The 23,735-nt window shown below is 40.4% G+C and overlaps 1 protein-coding gene across 3 annotated transcripts in view; it reads left to right on the top strand.

Annotated features, from left to right (window-relative positions):
* The first annotated feature begins 2,269 nt into the window (after positions 1–2,269).
* Positions 2,270–23,735, top strand: part of neurl1aa (neuralized E3 ubiquitin protein ligase 1Aa) — a 76,456-nt gene continuing 54,990 nt past the window's right edge. For all 3 annotated transcript variants that reach the window (XM_038714560.1, XM_038714559.1, XM_038714558.1), the window contains exon 1: positions 2,270–2,989. In XM_038714560.1, the coding sequence (XP_038570488.1) occupies positions 2,908–2,989 (82 nt within the window). In that variant the 5' untranslated portion in view covers positions 2,270–2,907. The remainder of the gene's footprint in view (positions 2,990–23,735) is intronic.

Here is a 23,735-nt window from a genome sequence, read left to right as displayed (position 1 = left end):
CTTGCTCCCTGGGCTGCTGTCACTTGCTGGGGAGGATGTGATTGATTAAAGGGGAACTGATGTTACACATCAGAGTCTGCTTGCAGGTGTTGGGGAGCCTCAAGTGATGTCACTAGTAGAAGATTACAAGTTGTTGTTGAAAATGACAAAAGACCTGGGTGTGTGGAATGAGAAAGAAATGAGAAACAGCTGGTTCTTCTTCATCAGGAATCAATCAGTGTTGGGATCGATCTTCACTGCATCATCAAAATAAACCATAAATTACTATAATGCAAAACAGTGAAGGGAACTGTGGCTTTTCCCCTCTCCTTAATTGAGTTTTATACCTTTTGTGCATGTAACAGGTTTGCAAAGTGAAAAAGCCCAAATTCCAGCCCAAAGGGAGTTCCCATCTCCCACAGAAAACTCTGCTCTGAACTGTCTGAAAACAGCTCTCTTGTAGTCCAGCTGCTTCCCTTTCATCCCTGTGACGACACAGGGATGAAAGCTAAATGCTCCTCATAACGCTCGTCAAGCATCTCAAAAAAACGGTGGAAAAATGGTGATCTGCAGCACACAGCTCTCTTCTCCCTTCCAAACACTAGCTACCCTCCAGGCAGTCAGTGGACATAAAGTTGTTACTGTGATGTAGAGACAGAGCTCAGTTAAAACTTTATGGATGAAAGATACTTTTGTTGCAGATTAATAACTCACCACTCTGAAACTCTTGCGCAAGCCTACGTTGCCGAGCTGGTCGGCAACATGTACAGCTGAAATGAAGCCGTGTGTACCGGCTTCTCACTGGCCTGCCCTTCTCTGCTTCTGATTTGCTAGTAGTCCTTAACTGTAGGATCTACGCATGTGCAACTCCCAACAAAGATAAATTAGAAGATGTGCAGTATGACAAATAATAGTTAATGGTTAATGTTTTTTTTTTTATTATTAAACAATGTAAACCTGTTGTGGTCCTACCCCTTTTTTTACTAACACATATGAAGAGTTTAAAAATGTGTGTGTGTGTGTGTACACAGAGAGAGATAGTACATTTGTTGATTCACAGAAATTGAATTGGCAACTAGTCGTTTTTCATGTAAAAACATTTCATGGTTCCTGTTTCACAAATGGGAAGAAATGTGTTTTTTATAATTTTGAGGTTTGGAATGATAAAACAAGCATTGTGAAGGTGTCACTCTGGGCTCTGGGCAATTGTGATAACAATTCTCACTATTTTCAGAATGTTTATAATCAAAAATTATCATAAGATTTATCCATAATGGAAAAAAAGAATTAATTGCAGTCTGATAAAAAAAAATAGTTCAACCTCAGCCAACTACAACAGTAAATTGCTGCTTTTACATTCAGTCAATGCATGAGTATTAATAATTATAATATATACTAGCATGACAACCCCAGGTGACTTTTTCATTGCGCATTGAGTTTGTTAACTCTGTGCTGGGGCTGCGCGGTGTTGCGATTGTTTTGATTGGGATGCTGTATGGCCATGTTGTGATCTTAATGGCATCTCAATGAACTGGTCAGCCTTAGCTCATTGATTATCATGTTGTTTTTAACTGTGACCTGTGAAGGGACAGCAGATGCAAATTAGCTTGAAGCTTTAGTCTGGTACAGTGCATCAAATGGAAATGTTTCTGTTTTTCTGTAGGCTGTCCCTTTTTAAATAAATAAATGACATGAAATCCACCACTGCTCACCTGACACCACCTTATCTTAGGACATATCATTTCTAAGATTTCTCTCTCTCCCTTTATTTAATTTATTATATATATAAATAATACACACGCTACTATGAGCTTGTTCAGAATGTTATTGTGGAGTCAAACACTTTTTTTAGACAAATGTTTAGGATGTAGTTCTGATGATTGATGAACTTCTGTTAAGTTAAAAGACCAAATTTCTTGTAATGTTGTTTAAAGAAAAATAATTTATTGGAAGGCAGCAGGTCCGTCTAGGTCATTATTTGTTATTTTACTGTGAGATTCATCAGGATTCTTTCACTAATCAACAGAACAAACCTGAACAAAAATTCATTCCTTTGCCATTCGTACTGCAGGTCAAAGTGCGCCACAAAACATAAGTGTAGCAAAGCAGCGAAAAAAATAGACTTGAGATTTTCAATCAGATTTTTAGATAGAAAAGCCAAAACTGTCAATGGCTTCTTTTGTTTTATTGTTTGTTGATTTACACTAGATGGCAGCTTTACACAATTCATGAGCCATGACAAAACGCTCTTTTAGGCATGTATGTTTTGCACTTGTTTGGTAGACCTGCACGTTCAGAGGACTGCAGGTGGTTCAGGCTGAGCTGGAGTTACGTTTGGTTTCAGATGATAGCTAGGCCTATATTGCTTATTACCATTTTTTTAAGTCTATTTCCCTTTTTTTGCACAAATTCCACCCTTTTAACGGAACAGTGAAACAGTGAAAGGAACAGTAAAAGGGAATAATAAAAGACACTTCTTAGGCCTAATCTTTTAAATACAGCTTAGGCTGCTCTAAAAAGCTGCATGTTGAACTTCTTGCACTGTTTTTAATGTAGGAAAGTAATACAGCGATCTCAGCTGTTGTGTGGGGTCACTCAGGGCTTGCTGAAGAGGATTATTCAGTCGTTAAATTCCGCTGATGAAAAGCCTAAAGCTCCATCCTGGATTCAACATCCTCACATGATCGCTGCACTCTGACTCCACACACCTGTGCGCGTGCTGTCTGTCCTCCCTCTCGCTTTTGTCGTTTGGTGATGAGTGGATGACGTCATTAAAGACAACTACACATTGACTCCTGTCCGCGACTGAGGAAACTGTTTATTTGCCTGCCTCGGAGGAAGCCGTCTCCGCGGGATACAGGCAGCAATCATCAGTCGGATAAACAGACTTCTGTCAAAGCCGCGGTGAATCATTGTCAGCCTCTTGTCATGGGCAGTAATGTGTCGGGCATATCGACGCTGCAAAGAGGACAACAGCAGGGGTTCCATAGACTTCGAAACTCTCAGAAAGGTCAGTGGTCATGCCAAAAACTAAATGACTGATAACTAAACGCATCATTTGGCACCTTCTTAAGAACGTCTGTACCTGAAAACGAGTAGTTTGTGTGTGTGTGTTATACATCCTCGGGTAGAAAACCGAACTTAAATGTTGTTTTGTAGCCTAGAGGGCGGAGTTTAATATGGAAAGATGTTGAAGTCACTCATGAACCACTTTCTGCAGTTGTTGACGCACCTGTATTGTCCGGGGTGCTGAAGGACAGCTCCCGGTTCGGGCTGCAGAAGGAGGGCCCGCTTCTTGTTGGTTTAAGTAGCCAGTAATGGTTGGGGGCATGCAGGTAAGGTGTGATCTGATCTGAAGCCAGTGAAAGCTTATCAAAAGGCAAACACACCATGCGTAACTTCACTGGACTGAGATTTTCTAAAACGTTTGCTGGACTGAGCAGAATATTGAACATTTGTTAGCCTGTAAGAAATACAGAACAGATTGGTTCTAAACTTTTCTACATAACTTTTATTTTATAATTTCCCTTGACAACTCTTCCTCCCCTCTCTCAACCCAATGGCAAGATTAAACTGGTAGAGTTCCCTTGGGCAAACATTGGCTACTGGGCTTCTACTAGGTCTTCAACTACCACCCTCTGGGCATGGTTTACAATGCAGGATCCATTGTAGTTGACGTGGTACACAATAGGTCTTGTTCATGGGTGACTTATAAATAATGACATTATAAATGATGGCTGGATTTCATTTAGCTGCTTCAGATTCAGCATCGTGGCTCACTGTAACATGCCTTACTGGGACACTTATATCAACACGTTCACAGTGAACCTGCTGCTTCCAGGGCTCTTTGTTGCAGCTGGTCTTAAAGGCAGGGGAAGGCCAACAGATTTATTTAATAGCTGTGGTAGTTGGAGATGGGTTGAGGAGACAGGGTGGCTGGTTGTGGCAGAGGAGAGAGGACAAATGGAGAACAGCAAGGCGCTGTGGCCAGCAGAGCTAGCAGGGAAGTGTTGGTTAGCATGCAGGTAGGCAAGCAGGGAGGCAGGCATGAGATAAGAGATGATCCTGAGGCACAAGGGAAAGGCAGTTAGCGGCAGGCTAGGAATCGAGACGAATAATAATCACAAAAACGGCCGAGCACAAGAAACTAAACTAGCCCTGAGCTGAGGCAATGATCTGGCGCCAAGCGGGAGTTAAACCAGAGTAGATGAGCTGATGGACTGCAGGTGTGTGTAGGCTGAGAGGTGACAAGCTGATAGCAGACAGGTGTGCACGAGGAGCCAGGAGCAGAGGCCACCCCCACACAATCAAACACACACATAAGTATGCTACCACCAATTCAGCTGCTTTAATTGGGACATGTTTACAAGTGCAAACAGCTGCTAACATCAAATACTTCTCCTCATTCAGCACTAATTTGCTGTATGTCATGTAATAGTGAAAGCGCCCATTATGTCGTCTGCAAATGTCCAAAAGGATAATCCTGTGACAGCAGTGAAAAAAAGTTCATACATTCTTGTCACATTACGCCGTGTTGTGAACTGAGTTAAAAGTTGATATATAAGTTGACGTGATCATCTGACACAGGGTCATAAAATACAGTGGTAGGCTTTAACAAAACCATGGACAGATTTATAATGAGAGGAGGCGAGGAAAGTAATGAAGGATGTAGACTACAGACCGAGAGATGAGAAAGGCCTCTAGACAGAAGGTGCATCTCAACTGCATTCACGTTTCCCTCACTTGCGTCTTTACCTTGTGTGTCAGCAAGGAAACCATGCGAGCAGAGAAGAAATGAGGAAATATGTTTTTAGAGAAATGAGACGTCCCTTCCCCTGAAGTTCCTCGGGAAGAGGCGTCCGTTTCTGATGACGGTGGCAGCTCATCGCAGCTAGATCAGCTGTCAGTCGGCTTTAACAGATGTAGAGACTTTTGATGGAGTTTGTGTGCACACACGCGTACTGTGCGGATACTGATAAAGTCTCCCAGTTATCAGTGCAGAGCAGCACGTTTTGTCTTTGTAGCTGTTACCTGTTAAACAAACACCTGCACATGAAGAACACCCTGCATTCTGTATTTAGACTGTGTCAGAAGCACAGATTCATTCCCACTGGCACTATACGCGTTTATATTTCTTCATTATCTGCATATCTGTATTTATTGATATTCTGATTGTGAATTCATTATTGAATAACCCTGAACATGATCATGGCGTCTTTGGAACATTATGATTTATTAGGGTAAATGTTTAATGGGAAATTTAAATGATTTAACTCATATCAAAGCCAAGACTCTCCAACTTTTTCTGACTTTAATTGTCTCCTTAACAAAAGTTAATGGTGGAAATAACAAAAGATCAATCTTTCTAATAAATGAAGAAAGTGGTTTGAGGTGTTTTTGTTGTTCAGACCTACAATGAACACGTGTTTTTAACTAGATGGTGAGTCAATTCAAATACATTTGGGAGTGCTACACTTGAGTTTAATCTGTTATTTATGATGTTGTGATTGATCAGTCTGATCAGCAGCAGAGTCCAGTCAATATAGGGGAATCCAATAAGGGGTTGTGTCGGTCAGTGAAAGACTTTGGTGAAGGCTGGTCTCTGTTTCCTCACTCATGGCTCCTCCTCGATCCTGTTGCACAAGAGCTTTGGGGCAGTCTGCAAGATGGTGGACCACAACACCATCCGGTTCAAGCCCACCTGATCCAGCCCCACCCCTACCCAACACTTTGCTCAGGAACAATGTCCAAAGAACACTCTTCAAAACATACAAGTGCAAATCAGGAATCTCAGTGCTGCAGTCACGTTAAACCTGCAGTGGGGAACTTTTTTCTCCCCCCCTCTGGCAGTGAGAGCGTACTCATGATGTACTGTATGGCTACAGGTGAGCTTGCCCCAGGCTCGTCTTCAGAAATAGGCTGGTTACAAAAGAAGTTTCCTGTTCCAAGAAAAAAATCCATTATTTAGGTGGCCTAAATGTAATAGCTACAAATATTTTACAAATACTAACCTGTCCAAGAGCAGTAACATGATACCATGTCTGTCCTCAGTCCCTTCGCTTCTGTCGCTGCCCTCCAACGAGGGAAAGCTACACCAAGGTTTATCTGTTTGTCCACGCTGCCGATCACTTTCTTTTTTTTTGACTTTCATCCTTCCTCTGAACACAGTTTCTTTTTTATGTGGAGCATCAGAAACTCTTCCTTAGGTTTTCCTGCCAAGGGCTGTGCCATACCCATAGTTGCTGTAGCTACTCCGTCACTACAGTTTCTCCGGAGCCATGTAAAGAGAGAGTTGCGTCATCTCCATTCACCTTCATACCACGTTACCGAAGCATATTAACACAAACTATACAATAATAATAAACAAAACTTTCTCTCCAATGGACTTTTTTTTTTTTGACAGCAGCGGTGGATCATGGAGTTCTCTTCATGGCTCTGGGTTGCCACTGGCAAACCAATTATTGCTGGATGGTGTAAAACGCATCATTACACATCAGTAAACTGTGAATACAGAGAGATTTCCCTGCCAGTGATGGGCTTAATCAGCATTGTGTGAGCTTATTTGGCAAGGGCTTAAATGTAATGGATGTTTATATTTAAAAGTCCCACACTCCAGCTTTAAGGTCCATTTAGAGGCTGCTCTAGAGCTCTCTAACATACCACATGATCTTCTTCAGCAGATAGTTTGTCCATTGTCGTGGAATTGCACCCTGACTTTGACCAGTTGACAAAAGAAATCTTACCTCAAGATCTATGGAAAAAATTCACTTTGATGAGAAGTGCTCAGGAAAAAAACATCAATTTCATCTCCTAAAGAAGATCATGCGATACGATCTAAAGCTCCAGAATAGCTACTAAATGGGCATTGATGTGGGATTGTTTTGTCAGTTGCGGTTTCCAAGGTCCAGAATGAACTTCCTGTTATACATGTGTTGACGGGGATAAACTCGGGTGCACTCTAAAATAGATTTATACACAGAGGAGGGAAATAATGTTAGGTAGGTGTCTATAAGTACACAGACCAGCTAAAGTAACAAAATCCGTCTGCATACTTAGTTAAACAATAAAATGTGCTTTTTTACAGCCAAACTTATTGTTCTCACGTACCCACTCTAAAGCATTTCCCAGGACCCTCTGGACTGAGTCCCATGTGTAATATATTCATGCAACGTAAATAAATAGTAAAAGTCCACCTCCACATCCCCCGGTCCTGATCCCACTGTTACATCTGGATTACAGAGGGGAAAATGAGCCTGCGGAGCAGTTTAAAAAGGAGCTGTCATCAGGATAATCACCATAAGCACACAGTTTGCTCTTTCACATCCTCGCTCTCTATCTCGAACACACTATCATCGAGTGCACGGCTATTTTCACATCGCAGGAACACAGATCAGAACAAGTGAGTCAGGCGAAGAGAGGCAAGGCGGTGCATTAGAAAAGAGGGACCGTTATTCAGCCAGGTTCCCTTGACAACCACCCGTAACATGTGCAACAGTTCCCATGGTGATGGTTTGCAGAGTGCGTTATCAGCAGGAGATGATAGCCGATTGGGATGAGAACAGACAACGTCACTGGCTGCCATTCAGAAATGAAAAGACGGAAAGGGGTTTGTGCTGCTCTGCATCCCAGTTTATTAGGTTGGTGTTTGGACAGAGCGCAGTGATTGGTTGGATATGGAACAGAGATATTTTCAAATCAATGCTCAGCCGAGGAGACAATGAATCCACTCAGTCACATATTCAGCCTATAACCCTCCAACACATGTCTCTCCAAATGACATCTGAAACACACACTTTTCTTAGCTGAGTGTGTAACTCAACTTTGTGCTGATGACTTCCCATACATTGTCAGAGCAATCTTATGCTCATTTCCTACATAAATAATAAACAATTCTTTGATTTGATTATTTAATTTGATCTTAAAGCTGTTATTCGCTTCTCTGCAATGTCTTCCTATAGGTATGCTGTCGCACTGGGCCCTAATATTGTAGGAGACATGAGTTTCAATAATCAGTTGTTAGAGAACAGTTCAGATTGGTTGGGCAGAATGTATACAATTGTATGTTTTGTGTAACAATTACTTGATATGTTAAAAGAATTGTGAAAAGGTGCCAAACATGTCTTGTTTCAGCTACTCAAATGAGAGGATTTGTTATTGTTTCTTTGGTCAGGTATCCGCTAAGCCTAAACTTAAAGCAGCAGAGGTCTACACAGAGGGTTAAAGTAATTGACACAGTCGGCTTAACGTTACCGTGGCCTCTTTAGTTGGGTCTAGAAACAAATCAATGAGTCGTGCTTTCTTCTCAATTATGAGAGATAACATTCACTGCCCGAGACATATGGTCTTTAACAGACTGCAAGAATCCATAATCTGTACAATGTTCCATCTCCATAAGCAGCTTTCCAACACACACATACATCCAAACAAACAGGCACAGCAGTGGGAGATGCAGCAGCGGTACTAATTGTACAAATAGTAGTGAAGTAACTTCCAAGAATTTTCCCCTAAATCTGCAACTCCCTTTCAGCTTTTCAGAGCTTTATAATGAGTTTCAGCTCATTGTTTAGAGGTCCAGACAGTCAGTGTCAGAGTTAGATTGCAAGGCTTTAGCTATTTTCTGGATGTAGCATGTAACTCAAAAAAGACATGGTACAAAAGATTTGTTTGTAAATGTTTTGCACTATATATAAAGAATTTTGTTCCTATAGAAGTATTTTTTGGCTTTTGTACTAGAGTTTTTGTTTCCTCTTCAGCGACATTAAGAACCAGCATTATGGTCTGTGATGATATAATGCCACTGAGCACAGCTGGTCATGTGACAGATGTAGTGGGACTGCATGTCGGCAAGAGTCTTCCTTGGGGACACCGCATCACCAAATGCACTTAAACATGGTGTTCAGTCGCAGCCGCTGACACAAATATAACGTCTGAAAGTACGAACCGCCTTAGGTTCCCACTAAGTGCATGCAGACAGAAAAGAATAACTGAGACATTGAACAGATGTAGCTGAAGAAGGCATGTAGTGTGATAATGTGTGCGCGTCTCTGTGGGAAAAACAGAGTGAGCACTAGAGAAAGAGAGAGGCAGGCATGGGGAATGCAAATGCACAAACGAACAAGATGTAAAATAAGTCCTCATGGGTAAACAACAGTTTAGTTCCAGCTCATTTCTCCATCTTTTTGGAGATGAACCCCACCTCACTCAGAAAGTCCTGCCCGGGTAAAGAGATAAATGCAAACTACAAATAATACATTTTTGAACATTTATCCAACCAGGGAAATGAATTCATTTGATGTTTTCCTCAAGGCACTCTAAAAGCAAGAGAGAGAGAGAGCAAACCATCCACTTTTAATACCTATGAATGGCAGTCCTAACACTAAGAGGTCAAAGTTGTGCCGTAGGTTTTCGTCCTTTGACAAGACAGAAAATGCTTTTGTAGAAAGTGTTTTATTGGTTGGTATGTTTTGCTTCATTGAGTTGTGAAACAGCCCATTTTTCATGAGTGACTTAAACAGTCAGTCAGAGCCGTACATCATCGCTTTTTCATTAGAGCAAACTGACTCAGATCATTATACTACATGAAACTACTGCGAGGGCGCCACAAGGTCATGTTATTACCTCATGCACGCACTGACACTCATACATATGCAAATAGATGACCAGTTTCCAGTTCACATACTTCACAGTACACAATAGTGACCAGTTACTGTTGACTCAATCCAAAAGATCAAGTCCGGTTAGGTTTATTTATAAAGCCCCATATCACAAATTTGCCACTGAATCTGTGCAGCATACAACACCATATATCCTTAGACCCTCTATTTGGATGTAGAAAAATCTCTAAACAAAACTTCAGTGATTTCAAATACATCAGTAAGTCATCTCCATTCACCTTAAGTGGTGAAACAGGCCCAACTTGCAGTCTGCAAAATGTGGATGACAATCTCAAACATGTGATTGTCTTCTGCCTATTTTCAACCACAGTTTCCACCATGATAGGGCTGATGTGGACTTGATTTTCTTTTTTTAATAAAAGTAGAACTAAACAGGGGCGGACTGGCACAATAATTAAGGCCGGGAATTTGACCCCATACCAGGCCACCCTGTTCACGCAAACCACCAGACCGCTAATTTTATAGACTTTTGTACAAAACAGGTACCAAACTAGGTATAGATTTGGCCACTATGTTCACCTGACCAACAAGTAGTTATCAGAACACCAAGTTTTCTAGGTATGCTATGGCTATGGGTGCACTTTTTAAATAGAGAATGAGATATTCAGAGTTTGCTCAGATTTTCAAATAATTATCTTTATATTCATGCAGCAATCATAACAAAGGTATCAAACAACTGCAAACACACACACGTTACATATTCGTAGTGGTTACCTTAACAAGACCTGACACGGGGGACTTCCAGGAGTGCAGACATGTGAATGTGTTTACTTTGAGATTCGTTCATGGTTATGTTTACTTCATGTAAACCTATCCCCTCATTGTAAAACTTCATCCCAAGTTCTTGTAATAATTCACATGAACATGGTTTCAACAAAATCATGCCAAAAACCACAAAGTATAAACTAGGCTGTGAAGCCCACAGATGCGCCTGATGAAGATGCTTTATATGTCATGCTCCATCATGAAAGCACTTATAATGGTCATTAAGGAATTGGTGCAAGGAGTGCTAGCAAAGAGAAACAGATTGATTCATCGCAAATGTACATGCTGAACACTCCAAGGCAATTGGAGTAGTTAAAAAAGGTTGTAGGTATGGTAGCTGGTATGGTTTGCTATAGGAATCAGTCTACATTATGAACAACCAACAGCCACAAGAACTGCAGAAAGAGTAAACTTTTCATTATTAGAGCGCCAGTCAATATTTATTTTTTAGCTATATGCTAACATGAGAATAAGCCATGACAGCTTGATAGGTGCCAGGCAGCAGGCTACCTGTCACTATTACTGATGTTTTGACAATGACGATGCTTCTTGATCATATCACCCACCAATTAATTACTGGGAGGGGATTTTCATTGCGTCCTTTATAATCAGATACCTGCCTGTCCAAATCTGCATCTGTAATCAACTCCTTTCTACATTCATATACATTATCTGAGCCCTGGAGGAGAAGCAATTAAACAATACGCATTTTTTTTTCTCCCCAGTTCACCATAGCTATTTGAAGTAAGATTATTTCTTGATCGACTGCAGCCCTTTGTCTGCAACAGCCATTACCACAGCATTGCCATATCATGTTCTAGTCCAAATTAATTATAATTAATTTCACAGTGCATGGTCTGAGAGGCTCTGAAGGGGTTTATTAGAAGGCGGGTAATTTCATACACTGCCTACGAGAACAAACAGTGTTCTATACAGATTGCAGATATGCCATCTCATTCTGGAAATTGACAGTAGATATGCCCTCTCCCCTAATCCAGCCCTATTCAAAGAAAAGCTTTTGCTCCAGACTGAATTCAACAATCTAAATGCTATGTATTCCACTCATGCTGAGCTCCAATGTCCTGGAGCTGCTAAAACCTTTTGGAAAGCTTTCAGGCAACAAATTGACCCTGTCAAAAAGCCTCCTGTTCCCTGTTAATAAGGTATAAGGTAGCAAAGGAAATCACCTACAAATAATTTCCTTGTGAAGTCGAATAGGAATGCTTTACATACCTAGGGATTTATTTCAAGTTAATTTAAAGCACTATGCAAAGATGGCAACAGGAAGCACGAGTGGTTTGACACTTAACCATTTTAATTTCTATCCACCAACTGATCAAATAATGCCCTCATATAAGCATAAATTCAAAGTCTCATTCAAAACAATATAGAAAAAAACAAAGTGTAAAACAAAAACAATGCTTGAGTTTTCAAACTGTTATTTGAGACTGTAAACTAAATCTAAAGCCATACTAACCTGGACTTTCTATGTCTTACTGAGAGCTGGCTCCACTGTGGCATATCATCTGTCTTTTGAAAAGACAGAGCAAAAGGGAGAAGAGGAGCAGTTTTCATATACTGTACATAGCAGAGGATTTTAGACATATACAGAAATACAACGGGTAATCTTCAATGCTTGGGACTGAATATTGTTATCACCCCAAATTAACTTCAATGTTCTTTAGTACAACCCGCTTTTACACAACACAAGCTTTCACGATGAGTGAAAAAAAGTATTGTAATATGTGATCACTTTTCTGTGTATCTTGTTTGGGGATTATAATATCACCTGGATGGCTAAAGGCGCTAAATGGAAATAGAAAGCATCATGTCAAAATTGAATTACCTACAAGAACAACAAGGACAAGTAAAGTCCCTCCTTGTTTTCATGAATAACTAACATGCAATCTGATCACAGGCCTATCAGATCATAATATGACATTGGTTGTTGGAAAACTGACCAAGAAATGACTGGTCCATTATACAACAAATGTCATGACTGTTAAAATCAGGGATTCCAAAATGTAAAATGGCAGACTTGAACTGGTATACAGTAACAATGACGCATGACTTCAACACCTGCTGTGATAATTTCATGACAGGTATTAATGGCTTAATTGACATATACACTGAAGTGTAGCTCTGAAAGAAGCTCATGTCAAGTGAAGATATCTGAAGGAATATAATGTAATATCTATAATGAAAAAACGTGACTCTCCCTTCAAAACAAAAGGAAACTGATCATCTCATTTACACAGGCCTGAGAAACAATGTTGTCACTGAACTACACAAGGCTATGATGAATTACATCTTAAAACTTTTTGAAGAGGCTAAGAGTAGTAGCTCCAAACTGTGAGAGCACACCACCAGTTTAACCAAGTCAAACACCCATAAGCATCAGAGTGTAAAGGAGCTGAGAATAAACAACGGACATATCTCTGACAATTGTTACATCCCGAGGTGATATTTATTTGAAGTAACGCAAATGGTGTACAGACAGAAAATGGGCCAATGGGTGCTGTGGAAATCAACAAACAATTAGAACAAAAGGAGGAGATCCTCAAAAGGAGGATTACTGCTCTACAGGGGTACTAACAAAAACAAGAGTAAACCTACAGCATTTGCAAAACACAAAACACAAAGCGCACAGCACCCCTGAACCTGGTGAAAACTAACATGAAATATGGTGTGTGCAAGAAAGGTGTCAGTTATCTCTAAAGCTTAAACCTGGCCCACTTCCTTACCTTCACACAGTCAAGTACACAAAGTCTTGCATGGGTAACAAAACACTACTACTTCAAGCTCTGAGACATGTGTACCCAACGCAAGCAACTCAGGTCAGATTGCTGCCACGAACGGCAGACCCGTAGTAGCACGCCGCACGAATCGATGGCATGGTCACCGGAAACCCAGGAAGTAGGCGGGACCTTCCCTCCTCGTGCAGCCAATCCTCCGCGTGGGTTGCACAGCCTGCTCAGCATACCAGGTAGCCTACTCAAAAGCACAGGCAAATACAGGGGGGGGCAGCGGCAGCCGTAACACAATGCAACAACTGCAGAAGAATTCTCTACTTTTTTTCCAACACAGTGGACTACAACACTATTTTAATCTATTTTACATACAGATTACTCTTGAAGAAAGTCCAGAAAATGATGAGTAACATGAGCAACTCAAAAGCCAAAGACATCCATAATCTCGAATCTGCAGTGATAAAGAAATACAAAACCCAACTTGAGCCAATAACAGACCTTGTTAACTTGTCAATTAAAACAAGGATTTATTATAGGATCTATTTAGCATGTTTATCAGCAACCTCCCGGAGAGATGTTTTGAGGTTGGCTGCCAAATGTATAATGAAGAAACTGTCATTTATATATCTGCCAGAACAACTAGCAAACTAGCTTTCTGAATTTTTGCATTTTGGATTGGGATGGCTTGAGTCCTCTCACTTTACACTGAATGTAAAAAAAACCCCATTTGTTTCCTAAACAACATGAAAATGAAACTATCATGGTAAAAATATAGAATGAGGTGATCAGTAAGATTGACAACAGCAATATATAAGTATATAAGAATCATCTTAGACTCACATGGATAGACAAATAAATAATATTTGCAAAAAGGTTAAATCAAACTGCTTCAGACTTATCAGAAAGTATCTGACATAGAGAACAGCCCAGTTTTACTTGCATGCAGGGTTGGGGAGTAACAGATTACATGTTATGTGTTATGTTATCAGGATACAAAAAAAAGGTAACTGTACTTCCGTTACAGTACAGGAAAAAAAATGACGTAATCAGATACATTTTGGCAGGTACATTTTGAAAAATGTTACCTGCCTCCATGTGTGTCTTTTTATGAACAGTAGATGGTATATGGGGGGGACGTGTCGCAGACATTGATTGTTGGCGTTTACAATTGCTAGTAGCGCCGAATGTTTGTTAACGTTAGGCCACCCACCCCATCATGCAGACTCTGTGCAGAATAGTCCCGGCTCTCAGAGTGTGAACACGGCAGCTGGACAAGGACCGAGCAAAGCCTCTGAGACCGAAAAAGTCCAGTTTGACCGCTGGGAATACAGTAACATTACTGAGGTGGTTTTCTTGCCGGGTTTGGATCTTGGCACCCAGAGGCTGAGTAAGGCTTATAGAACCGCTAGCAGCACAGGTAACTGACCGAGCTAACCAGCCACAGATACAGGCAGACAGGCTACAGTTAGCGGTAGCGATGAGCCAACCCTCCCAAGTTGAGCTGTTGTAAACTGTTGCTTATTAATGAACAAACAATAATAATTCATAAAAACACGTTTTAACTGAATAAGTACATATAATTTCTTCTTGACTGGCAACTCTCTGCTATCTCACAGAGGACATCTCTTGTCCTGTCTGAGGCACCATAGCTATACAACTCGCTTGGATAGGGGAAGGGGGGGATGCAATTGGCAACTTTCACCACTAGATGCCACTGAAACTTACACACTGAACCTTTAAATGTCATCAAGAATACCTACAAAACAACGTTTTTTGTCATTGATGGGCCAGATACTGCCATAGTGGTGACATAGTGCAAATCATATCATATAAAAACATTTAAACATGGATTATGGGAGATTTTGTTATTCTGTTTCTCTAAAAATACACTGAGGAGACAACACATCTTTGATACTCTCTTGTCTTCATTTGCCTATTGAAGTAATCCAAAAGTAACTAAAAGTAATCAGACTACATTACTTTTATTTTGTGGTACTTGGATTACATTACTGATTTTTAAACAAGTAACTAGTAATTGTACTGGATTACATTTTTTAAAGTAACCCTCCCAACCCTGCATGCATGCCATGATATTCTCACACCAATCATATTGTGCTACTTCCTGACCACAAGCCTCACAATCAACAAAAAAAACCATCACATCACTATAAAACCAAAAAATAAAATCAAGGAGAAAGAAACAATGAGGCTGGACCACTGTCACATCTTGGAGAAACACAGTGTGTTTAGCTTTGAAAGCTTAGAAAGCTATTCCAACCCTAATGCTTATTTTTAAATGCCTAAATGGCCGTGCTCCATCCCTGCTTAATTTGTTTGTTGAAAGACACCAGTACTTAAGTAGAGTCAGCACAAGGGCCTCAATAAACTGTTACTGATGTGTTAATGTGTAAAACCTCATTTGGACAGTCAGTCTTCTCTGTTAAAGAAGCAAAACACTGGAGCTGTCTGGCCACTATATTGAAAATGCAAATGCACAGTTTTATTGTTTTCAGTAGAGATGCTAAATCATGGCTAATAGAGAAGCACCATTGTTCAATAACCCTTTACAGACACACATGTATTTTTATTTTATTGTATTTTTATGCCTGAATTGTATTTTTCTTGTCTTTTCTTTCAATTTTAAATTCTTTTAATTTCTTTTTTATATTTTAACTTTTTAAAAAGCCTCCTGTGGACAGGTATTGTTAATTAGTATTTCTCTACTGACACTAGACACAGCACATCTAAATGCCGATGGTGCTCTGTGTCTGCAAGATGTGTAAATGAGCAGTGAGTGTTGTGTTTTCATCTACCGCTGCTACACCGAAGGGTCCAAAAGATGATTTAACAGAAATCACTTCTGCAATGCTTACTTTAACAACGTACAACTATTAAGGATTGATTTCAACTTCGTTTGCTGAATTTTTTGCCATATAGCCCCTATTTATCAGTTTGTGAATAATAGGAGCTACATAGTAGAACACAGCCGAGTGGAGTCATAATAAAAGACACTTATAACATACCCAGGAAATATTCAGAAAATATTTCAACCATTTTCTACACTCCTTGCTGTAGAAGTGACCTCTCTGTTTTCATTGTGTGACAGTTGACCTCGCTTATGCAACGTAGCACCGACAGTACAGCTGCCTGCCCGGAGTGTTTTCGAACATGCTTAACACCTGCCTAAATCAGATACAAGGTGATACAGGCACGCCGTCACTCCTGGGAGGATTCAAGCTCCTCCGGCACTCTAATGCAGCATTCACACTTTATGTAAACATTTTTTATAAATAAAAAAGGCAGGCATTTTCAAACCCAGACAGTCGCCTGTGCCAGATGAGCTCACCAGGTTAGACAATGTGTCATACTTATATAAGACAACGTAAAGGCAATGTGCTATCACAAGAGTGGTATTAATGCATTTTGAAATTGCTTACGAGTGCCTTGGTGACAAGGATGCATTGTTTTTCTCTTGAAGAAACAGCAACCTGTTATTTTATAGTCTATTTATGTTATGTGTTGTCAGAAATATTTGATGAAATTGATAAAATTATGCAATTTTATTCCTAGAACTGCGTGAAGGTGAAACATGTATTCATGTAATGGCTCCATGGCTGCTTTAGTTTCCTGCTTTGATGACAGTATTTGTCTCCTTGCCCTTACATTTCCAACAGGATCACTTGCCTTGTAACTGCTATCCAAGAGTATAAGTTGACTATCTTGAGGGAAGTATTGACTTCCCTCAAGATGGGAATATTGCCTGCTCATACTCACTACGACAGATGTGTGTTTTAATGGTACATTGCCGTGATGTTGGGGACGAGCAGCTTGCCTTTTGTAGTCAGCAGCTCCACAGCTTTTAAGGGTGGAACAATAAAATCTCAGCTTGAATCATGATCATGTGCCTTTTATACATGCACAGTGAGTTCTATAAAACATGGTGAATCATGGAAACAGTTGCTGGAAATGATATGTTAAATTTAGGTCAAGGATTCATAGACTTCTCTGAATGGTGTAAAACGACTTCTTGTCATTTTCGGAATGTTTTTCATATTACAGAATTAAAGTGAAATCCAAGCTCACATGGGTAGCAAGCAACAGTGTTTGAGATCCAGATGGTTCTATACTGCCATGGTTTTCAAAGGGAACATGTTCTGCATTCTGGACTTCTTTGGCTAAGTGCTCAGAACAAAATATTTGCGTAGAGGTTGTTTAGTTTCCCCAATGTACAGGTCTGTGCATTCCTCACTGCACTGGACCGCATACACTAGACTGCTTTTCTTGGTGTTTGGGTGTGTGGTCTTTCGGGTGGAAAAGTATCTGTCTTAGCATGTTATTTTATAAAACGCAGGGATTTGGTGTTCTCCAATCTTGTGATACTCCAGACACACATAGAATCACAATGTTGTTGCATTTACTTTTTTTTTTTCCCTTCATCACTCGTTGTGTGGGTGTTCTCTGGATCTTGTGGCTGTTTGCACAAAGCTCCAGTTTGGATATCCAAGTTTTAAGTGCATCCTTCAGGAGTTTATGTACCATCTCTTGGGCTTGGACGCTTGTTGGTATGTTATCAGCTCGATGGTACAGGGTACTGATAACTCCTAGCTTATACTCCAGTGGGTGGTGAGAGTCAAAGATTAAGTATTGGTCTGCGTGTGGGTTTCCTGTATGCTTCAATGTGGAGAGTCCTGTCCTCTTCACTGTGTACAGCACAGTCCAAGAACACCAAACTTTTGATGCTGACATCCTCTCGTGTAAATTTGATGTTACTGTCCACTGAGGGTTTTAATTGCGTCATCCACAGATCTGTACCAAAGGCTTGGTGCTGTTTCAGGGCTCTGGACTGTGAAAATAGCCACAAGATCCAAGAAGAGCACCCACACTTTGGTTGATGAGGAAAAGAAGAGTAACCGCAGTATCAGAGAAACGGACAGATGGTCTGAAAGAGGAGTAAAAGAATCCATTTACACCAGAGTAGAGAAGCCATCTCTCAACCTGGCAGGAGGTCGGCAACACCACTTAGCCCTCACCAACAATGCTGTCCTTTCATCCCTGCTCGAGAGATTAAATAAACACTCACAATGGCCTCATGTGACAATGCCAACAACAGCCTTTCAGACTTGGCCTCAGTTGACTGTAATGACCATATAGACAGTCGGCCCGGAGCACTAACTGTGCACTAAGAGTGAAATCCATCACCTTGATAACAACCACACAGAGGTTAAATAGCTGGGATTCCCTGACCATCAGTCAAAACTGAAGAAGCCTCTTCGATGAGAGGCGAAACGTCTTCAAGTATGTTTAACTAAGTCCAGTTCCCCTAATTTAACCTTCCTTACTCAGTTATTAATCTTAAACCTCCATTTACCAATTCTTTGGCGGCTTGAGTGCAATGAAAGCGAGCTTTAAACACAACACTGACAGACGATCGCCCTTTCAATGAATATGAAGAATGTATGCATATGAGAAAGGTTAGGATAATTTGAATAATTAAATTAGTTTAATTGGTTTCAAAATTAGTTTGTAAATGTGCTAAAACACAATAACTGAAGTGAGATGGTCCCATAAGGTGACTTTTGAAGTGTTTCTTTATGTCCAGTCTTGTGTGACAATATAGTTTTATTACCTTGTTTTTTCACTTGATATTACATTTTCATTTCAAAATGAATTTGTGGTCAATCAAAATACCACAAAAGAAAAGAGCATACACAATGCCCATAGAGTAGGAGGAAGGGGAATAAGAGAGGTCAATAGGGGCCCACAGCTAATTTTTGCCCCAGGGCCTCTTGGCAAGTTAATGTCTGTCTATGACTATGACTTAATTTGTGCTCTTAGGATTTTTCTTTTGTGTTATTAGATCATTATTTTGATGCTCCAAACCCCAAAAGAGCACTTCAGGTGAAACCATGTGGGCCACATATTATAATCCCTTGTTGCATCAAATGACTTGATAGAAAAAAGTGTGTGTGGCACTGACAGTATCTTAATTCATATTAGATCAAATGTTGTTACTCAACTCGTATCAAATAAAATAAAACATAACGGCATTTGTGGTGAGCTGCTCTGCACAGAAGAGTCATTGTGATTGGAAAATGAACTGACTTGGAGAGGCCAATACCCTGTCCTAATGTGACCTAATGCTTAAAATGTAAAAAAAAAAAAAACTAAACAAAACTATTTTTCTTTCCGACCAGACCACCAAACAAATAGCTTTTCTAAATGGCACCAGATCAAAAGAAGTATATAAACCACACAAATGGTTTTGATTGCACAATTAAAAAAAGAGAAGAAGTTGGACAGAAAGTCAGAAATGTGGAAGTAAATGTTGGCAAAATGACAAGTCAATCAGGATGTGAAGTGATGGTTTGCGTTTTCCATCACGCTAGCATTGGGAACATTGTGACAGGGAGGCAATTATTTTTAGATTAAAAGGGTGCATTACACTTCATTTAAAATTCATTGCACATTGTTGCATGCAGAAAATCAGTTACATGTGACTATAGTCTGATCATTTTAAAAAGGACAATATGAGTGTAATACTGTAAAAACAACATCCACATGAGATTTGCACATTAACAATTTCCACTGTGTACAGATGCAACTACGTTACGATTCCTGTGAGCTATTTGTTCACTCCGTGGGGAGAGCAAAGGGTTTGGTGTTGGTTCATTGTCAACTGAAAAACACACAGTATGGCTTGATATGAAGTTTTAGCAAAACTTGTTGGCATAACTCTTAACTGGCTAACTGAGTGGCTAAATATCTTTTATTTTTAACATTGTAAGACTACAAAATCTAGCAAAAAGAGTCAAAGTTTGACTGGTGAAGGTTTAGTCAAAGGTCAATATAGTATAATATTTGGACACATTTACCATTAATACAATAAATTAATGCAAAACCCATTTTCAGTTAGCAGCATGATAGTCATCATAGTCTTCATGTCAGCAAACTAGCCATAGACACTATTCTGCTGTTCAATAAGCAAATTTTTTTGTTGTTGATGGAGTATACCAACAATGGTGAGTGTTGCATCATGGGCTGTTTGTACTGTAGCTTTTTTGTTAGGCTCTTCAAGGCTGTTTATGGTGTGTCTTTGCGAATAAGATACATCTTCTGATACTTAGGGCAACATCATCAGTGATGTACACTGGGTCATCTTCTGGGTGGGTGTGCTGGCTGTTATTGTACTTCCTCTTTCCTCATAAACTGTGGAGCTGCTGAGTACACACAGTGGGCTGTTTGCTTCCATATTACAGAATGGTACCAGTAAAACACATCTGTCACTGTTCGTAAAAGCATGTAATGTTCCTATCTTTATGGGGAGAAGTCAACATATGTTGGTGCTTGGACAACAGTTGTAAGGCTTATAATCATAAAAGTGCCATGATTGCATCCTGGTTGCCATACAGGTAGGAAAACCCCACAGAGGCACCAAAAAACAAGGAATTAAAGTAACTATAAATCACTTAAATTTATTTTTTATGTTACTGGTGTGTGAAACTGGATAGCGTGCTGGGAGCTCTTTATTTCACTGATGATTACACAGTAAACAAGTATTCATATGATTTGTAAATACATTCCAATCAAATCTGAAGTGTTACACATCACCTCTGCCACTCAAAAAGCACAGGCTGCCATTCAAAAACACACTAGCACTGCTTTCAAATAATTTTATGCACACACACACAGACACACAAGACGGATCTCCCCTCCGGCCTGCTGCTCTGCAGAGCTGCAGTAGTGTTTCTGATGGGATAATCTTAATCTTTGTGTTGTGCGACGGCCCATGTGAGGAAGGGATTACATATTTATTTGGGGAGTTTTCATCCCGCCTTTACCATCTGTCACCAGTAGCATGGCCATGGGACATTTACAAGAGCTTTATAGTGGAGTTATGGAGTGATGGTATGAACATGAGAGCGAGAGAGGTTGTGTATGAGTAAGTGTGCATGAGTAAGAGAGAGAAAGAGGAAGGAAGGAGTGGGAGTTACCGTTGGTAACCCCCCCTCACCCCCACCTGCTGGGTGAATATTCATTAAAGTGAAAAAATTGGGGGCTTTCCAGTAAAGTGAAGCAGAATTGTCTGGGTGTTTTCCCATGCTTTCTGTTGGGAAAGGGAAGATCCTTTTTAAGTCCCAGGGTGATTGAGAACCAACTCAGCAGTAATATCATAAACCACATGCCTAAAAAAACTTTTCATGGTATTTCACATACAGAACTAAAATACAAAAGTCTTAGAAACACATTTTATTTATATATAGCGCTGGGCACGTTAACGCGTTATTATTGCGTTAACGCATTAATTTATGCTGACAATTATTTTATCTAAGTTTTTATTTTATTATTATAAGTTTGAAAGTCCGTTGCTCACTGGCTCTGAATACACATACAGTCAAACCATGGGTCACAGGAGGGGCGGGATGTTGATCAGCCTGCAAATCACCCACCCAAACAAGCAGTGGAGGGAGGCTTCTGCAGACTAAACCAACATCTGCACCCTGTGTTCAATGTTGCTTTACGTTACTTGGTCTGTGCTTGTAAAATATCCGCGACTTGTAACGTCATTTCAAGTTTTTAACAGAGTGAAGTCTGTGCGAGTGAACACACGCACCGACCCCCCCAGGTAAATCCCTGGCAGTGGCAAATAGCTTTAGTTTAATATTTGATTTGATTACATTAATGTTTAAGTTGATATTTACAAGAAATATTTTATTGCTACTGTGTAAAGAGAATACTGCTGGTAAAAAGCACCTTATTTGTTTAAAGTGTTTGCAAACCAAATGTTATTACACTTTTGTGTGTGTATAGCAGTACATTTAAATGAAAATTGCGCAATACACTACTTTAGAATTCATTATTCAATTTTACACATAACAATGCGATTAATTGCAAGAAAATCATGCAATTAAAAATTGTAATCGTTGCCCAGCACTAAACTTTTTACCTGCAATATGCTGTAGCCACTCTCCCAGTTTGGGGGTCACAGCCCCCAGTGCTCCAATTACCAGTTTATCCAGTTTGTCAGTCTGGATCTTGAAGTCCCACAGGATCTTAGCTCGGTCATTCTCAACTACCTTAGGAGGTGTCTCTCCATGAAGGTTCTTCATCTTCCTCGTCCTCACCCTCGGGTTTCTGCTGTCTGAGGTTTTCACTAAGCCCTTCATCTTTGGAGGCCATCTTCCTGATGTACTCCTGGATCTTTGTTGTTTCATCCTGGACAGTGGTCTTGACACTCACTAGCCCTCAACCTCCCTCGCTACGCTTGGTGAACAGTCTCAGGGTGCTGGATTTGGGGTGAAACCCTCCATGCATCTTCTTCTGCTTCTGCTTCTCCCTTGTATCTCTTTAGGCGAGTAGCCAGAGCGGTAACTGTGCTTTCAGAGCAAACGCAAATTTTCGTCTCGCAACGCTTTTCTTGCGTGAGTGCATTCGCTGCAAGTGTTCACACACAACGCAAGAAGGTGATTTTAACGCGATAACGAGAATAAACACAACTTGCAGGTCTGTCAGCAAGTCAGCAGGACAACAACTTCTAAAATGTTTTCTGAATGGAGTTCAGATCGATCAGGGCTATGCTATGCTAACTTGGTCACAGTAAAGTACAACGATAGCTGGAATAAAGTTACATACAACTGTTTTCTGAACTCACCAGGTAGTTCAACCTCCTCGCTTTCTTTTCTCCCAGCAATGTCCAGTTTTGTCCGTTTTTTATATAATTATGAAGTAGTGCCGAACAACGCTAGCTGCTGAGAAGCTAAAGATAAATCAACGTTGTATGCTAAAAACTAAAGTAAAAAGCTAATTTAATAAAAGCAGTTTATTCCAAGCTCCTCCCTTGAGCAAACGGCGTAGTTGCGAGCAAAGTCCAGTCCGACCACGGATGTTTATTTGTCCGAAGCTGTAGCGCTGCTCCCTGCTCCTCTAGCCCAAGTTTAGCAACTTGCAGATTTTCAATCGCCCGACCTGCCTGGCCTCTCCGCTCTGAAGCTGTCGGTGACGTATGCACAATCTCAACGTTGATAGGCTATCGCAACACAGCGTCATGCGAATTTCTCGCTTGAGTTGAAAATATTGTAACTCACCACCCCGAACGCTCACTTCGCTTTTGGTCTGGAAGCACCATAAGTCTTTGTTTGGCAGTCCCCGGAGCCTCAGGTATCGACAGCTTGTTGTATTTTTTAGGTAGCCCGTTCCTTGCACAATTTTGTAGCTCTGAGAGCTGACTAATCTCTCTTCGTGTTGCCTTGATCTTGGCCTCTAGCATTCTCCTCTTTGTGGCTTGAGGTGTTCATCTCTGGCATACATCAGCTCATTGGTCTCGGTTTGGCTTTAGTAGGGATAGTATGTAGAGGTTGTGGAGGGTGTGTGGTAGTGGAGCAGGTCAGTGAGGCAGTGGGTGGGGGCCTGGTTGTGGAGGGCATAAAGGCAAAAACTAAAACGGTCCAGAAAGTGTAAACAAAAGCCATGTCATATAATTATTGGTCATACAATCTGCTGTGAAAAAGACAACACACTCCTCCAAATTTCTACCTGGAAGTCACGTTTATTTGCATGTAATGTCTGCTTG

The sequence above is a fragment of the Micropterus salmoides genome, unplaced genomic scaffold, assembly GCF_014851395.1.
Source record: "Micropterus salmoides isolate LMB-PRFRI ecotype aquatic unplaced genomic scaffold, ASM1485139v1 Ms_hic_scaffold_12, whole genome shotgun sequence".
NCBI classification, from domain to species: domain Eukaryota; kingdom Metazoa; phylum Chordata; class Actinopteri; order Centrarchiformes; family Centrarchidae; genus Micropterus; species Micropterus salmoides.
Note: the sequence above shows the minus strand (reverse complement) of the source record. Positions and strands in the feature narration are given on the sequence as shown.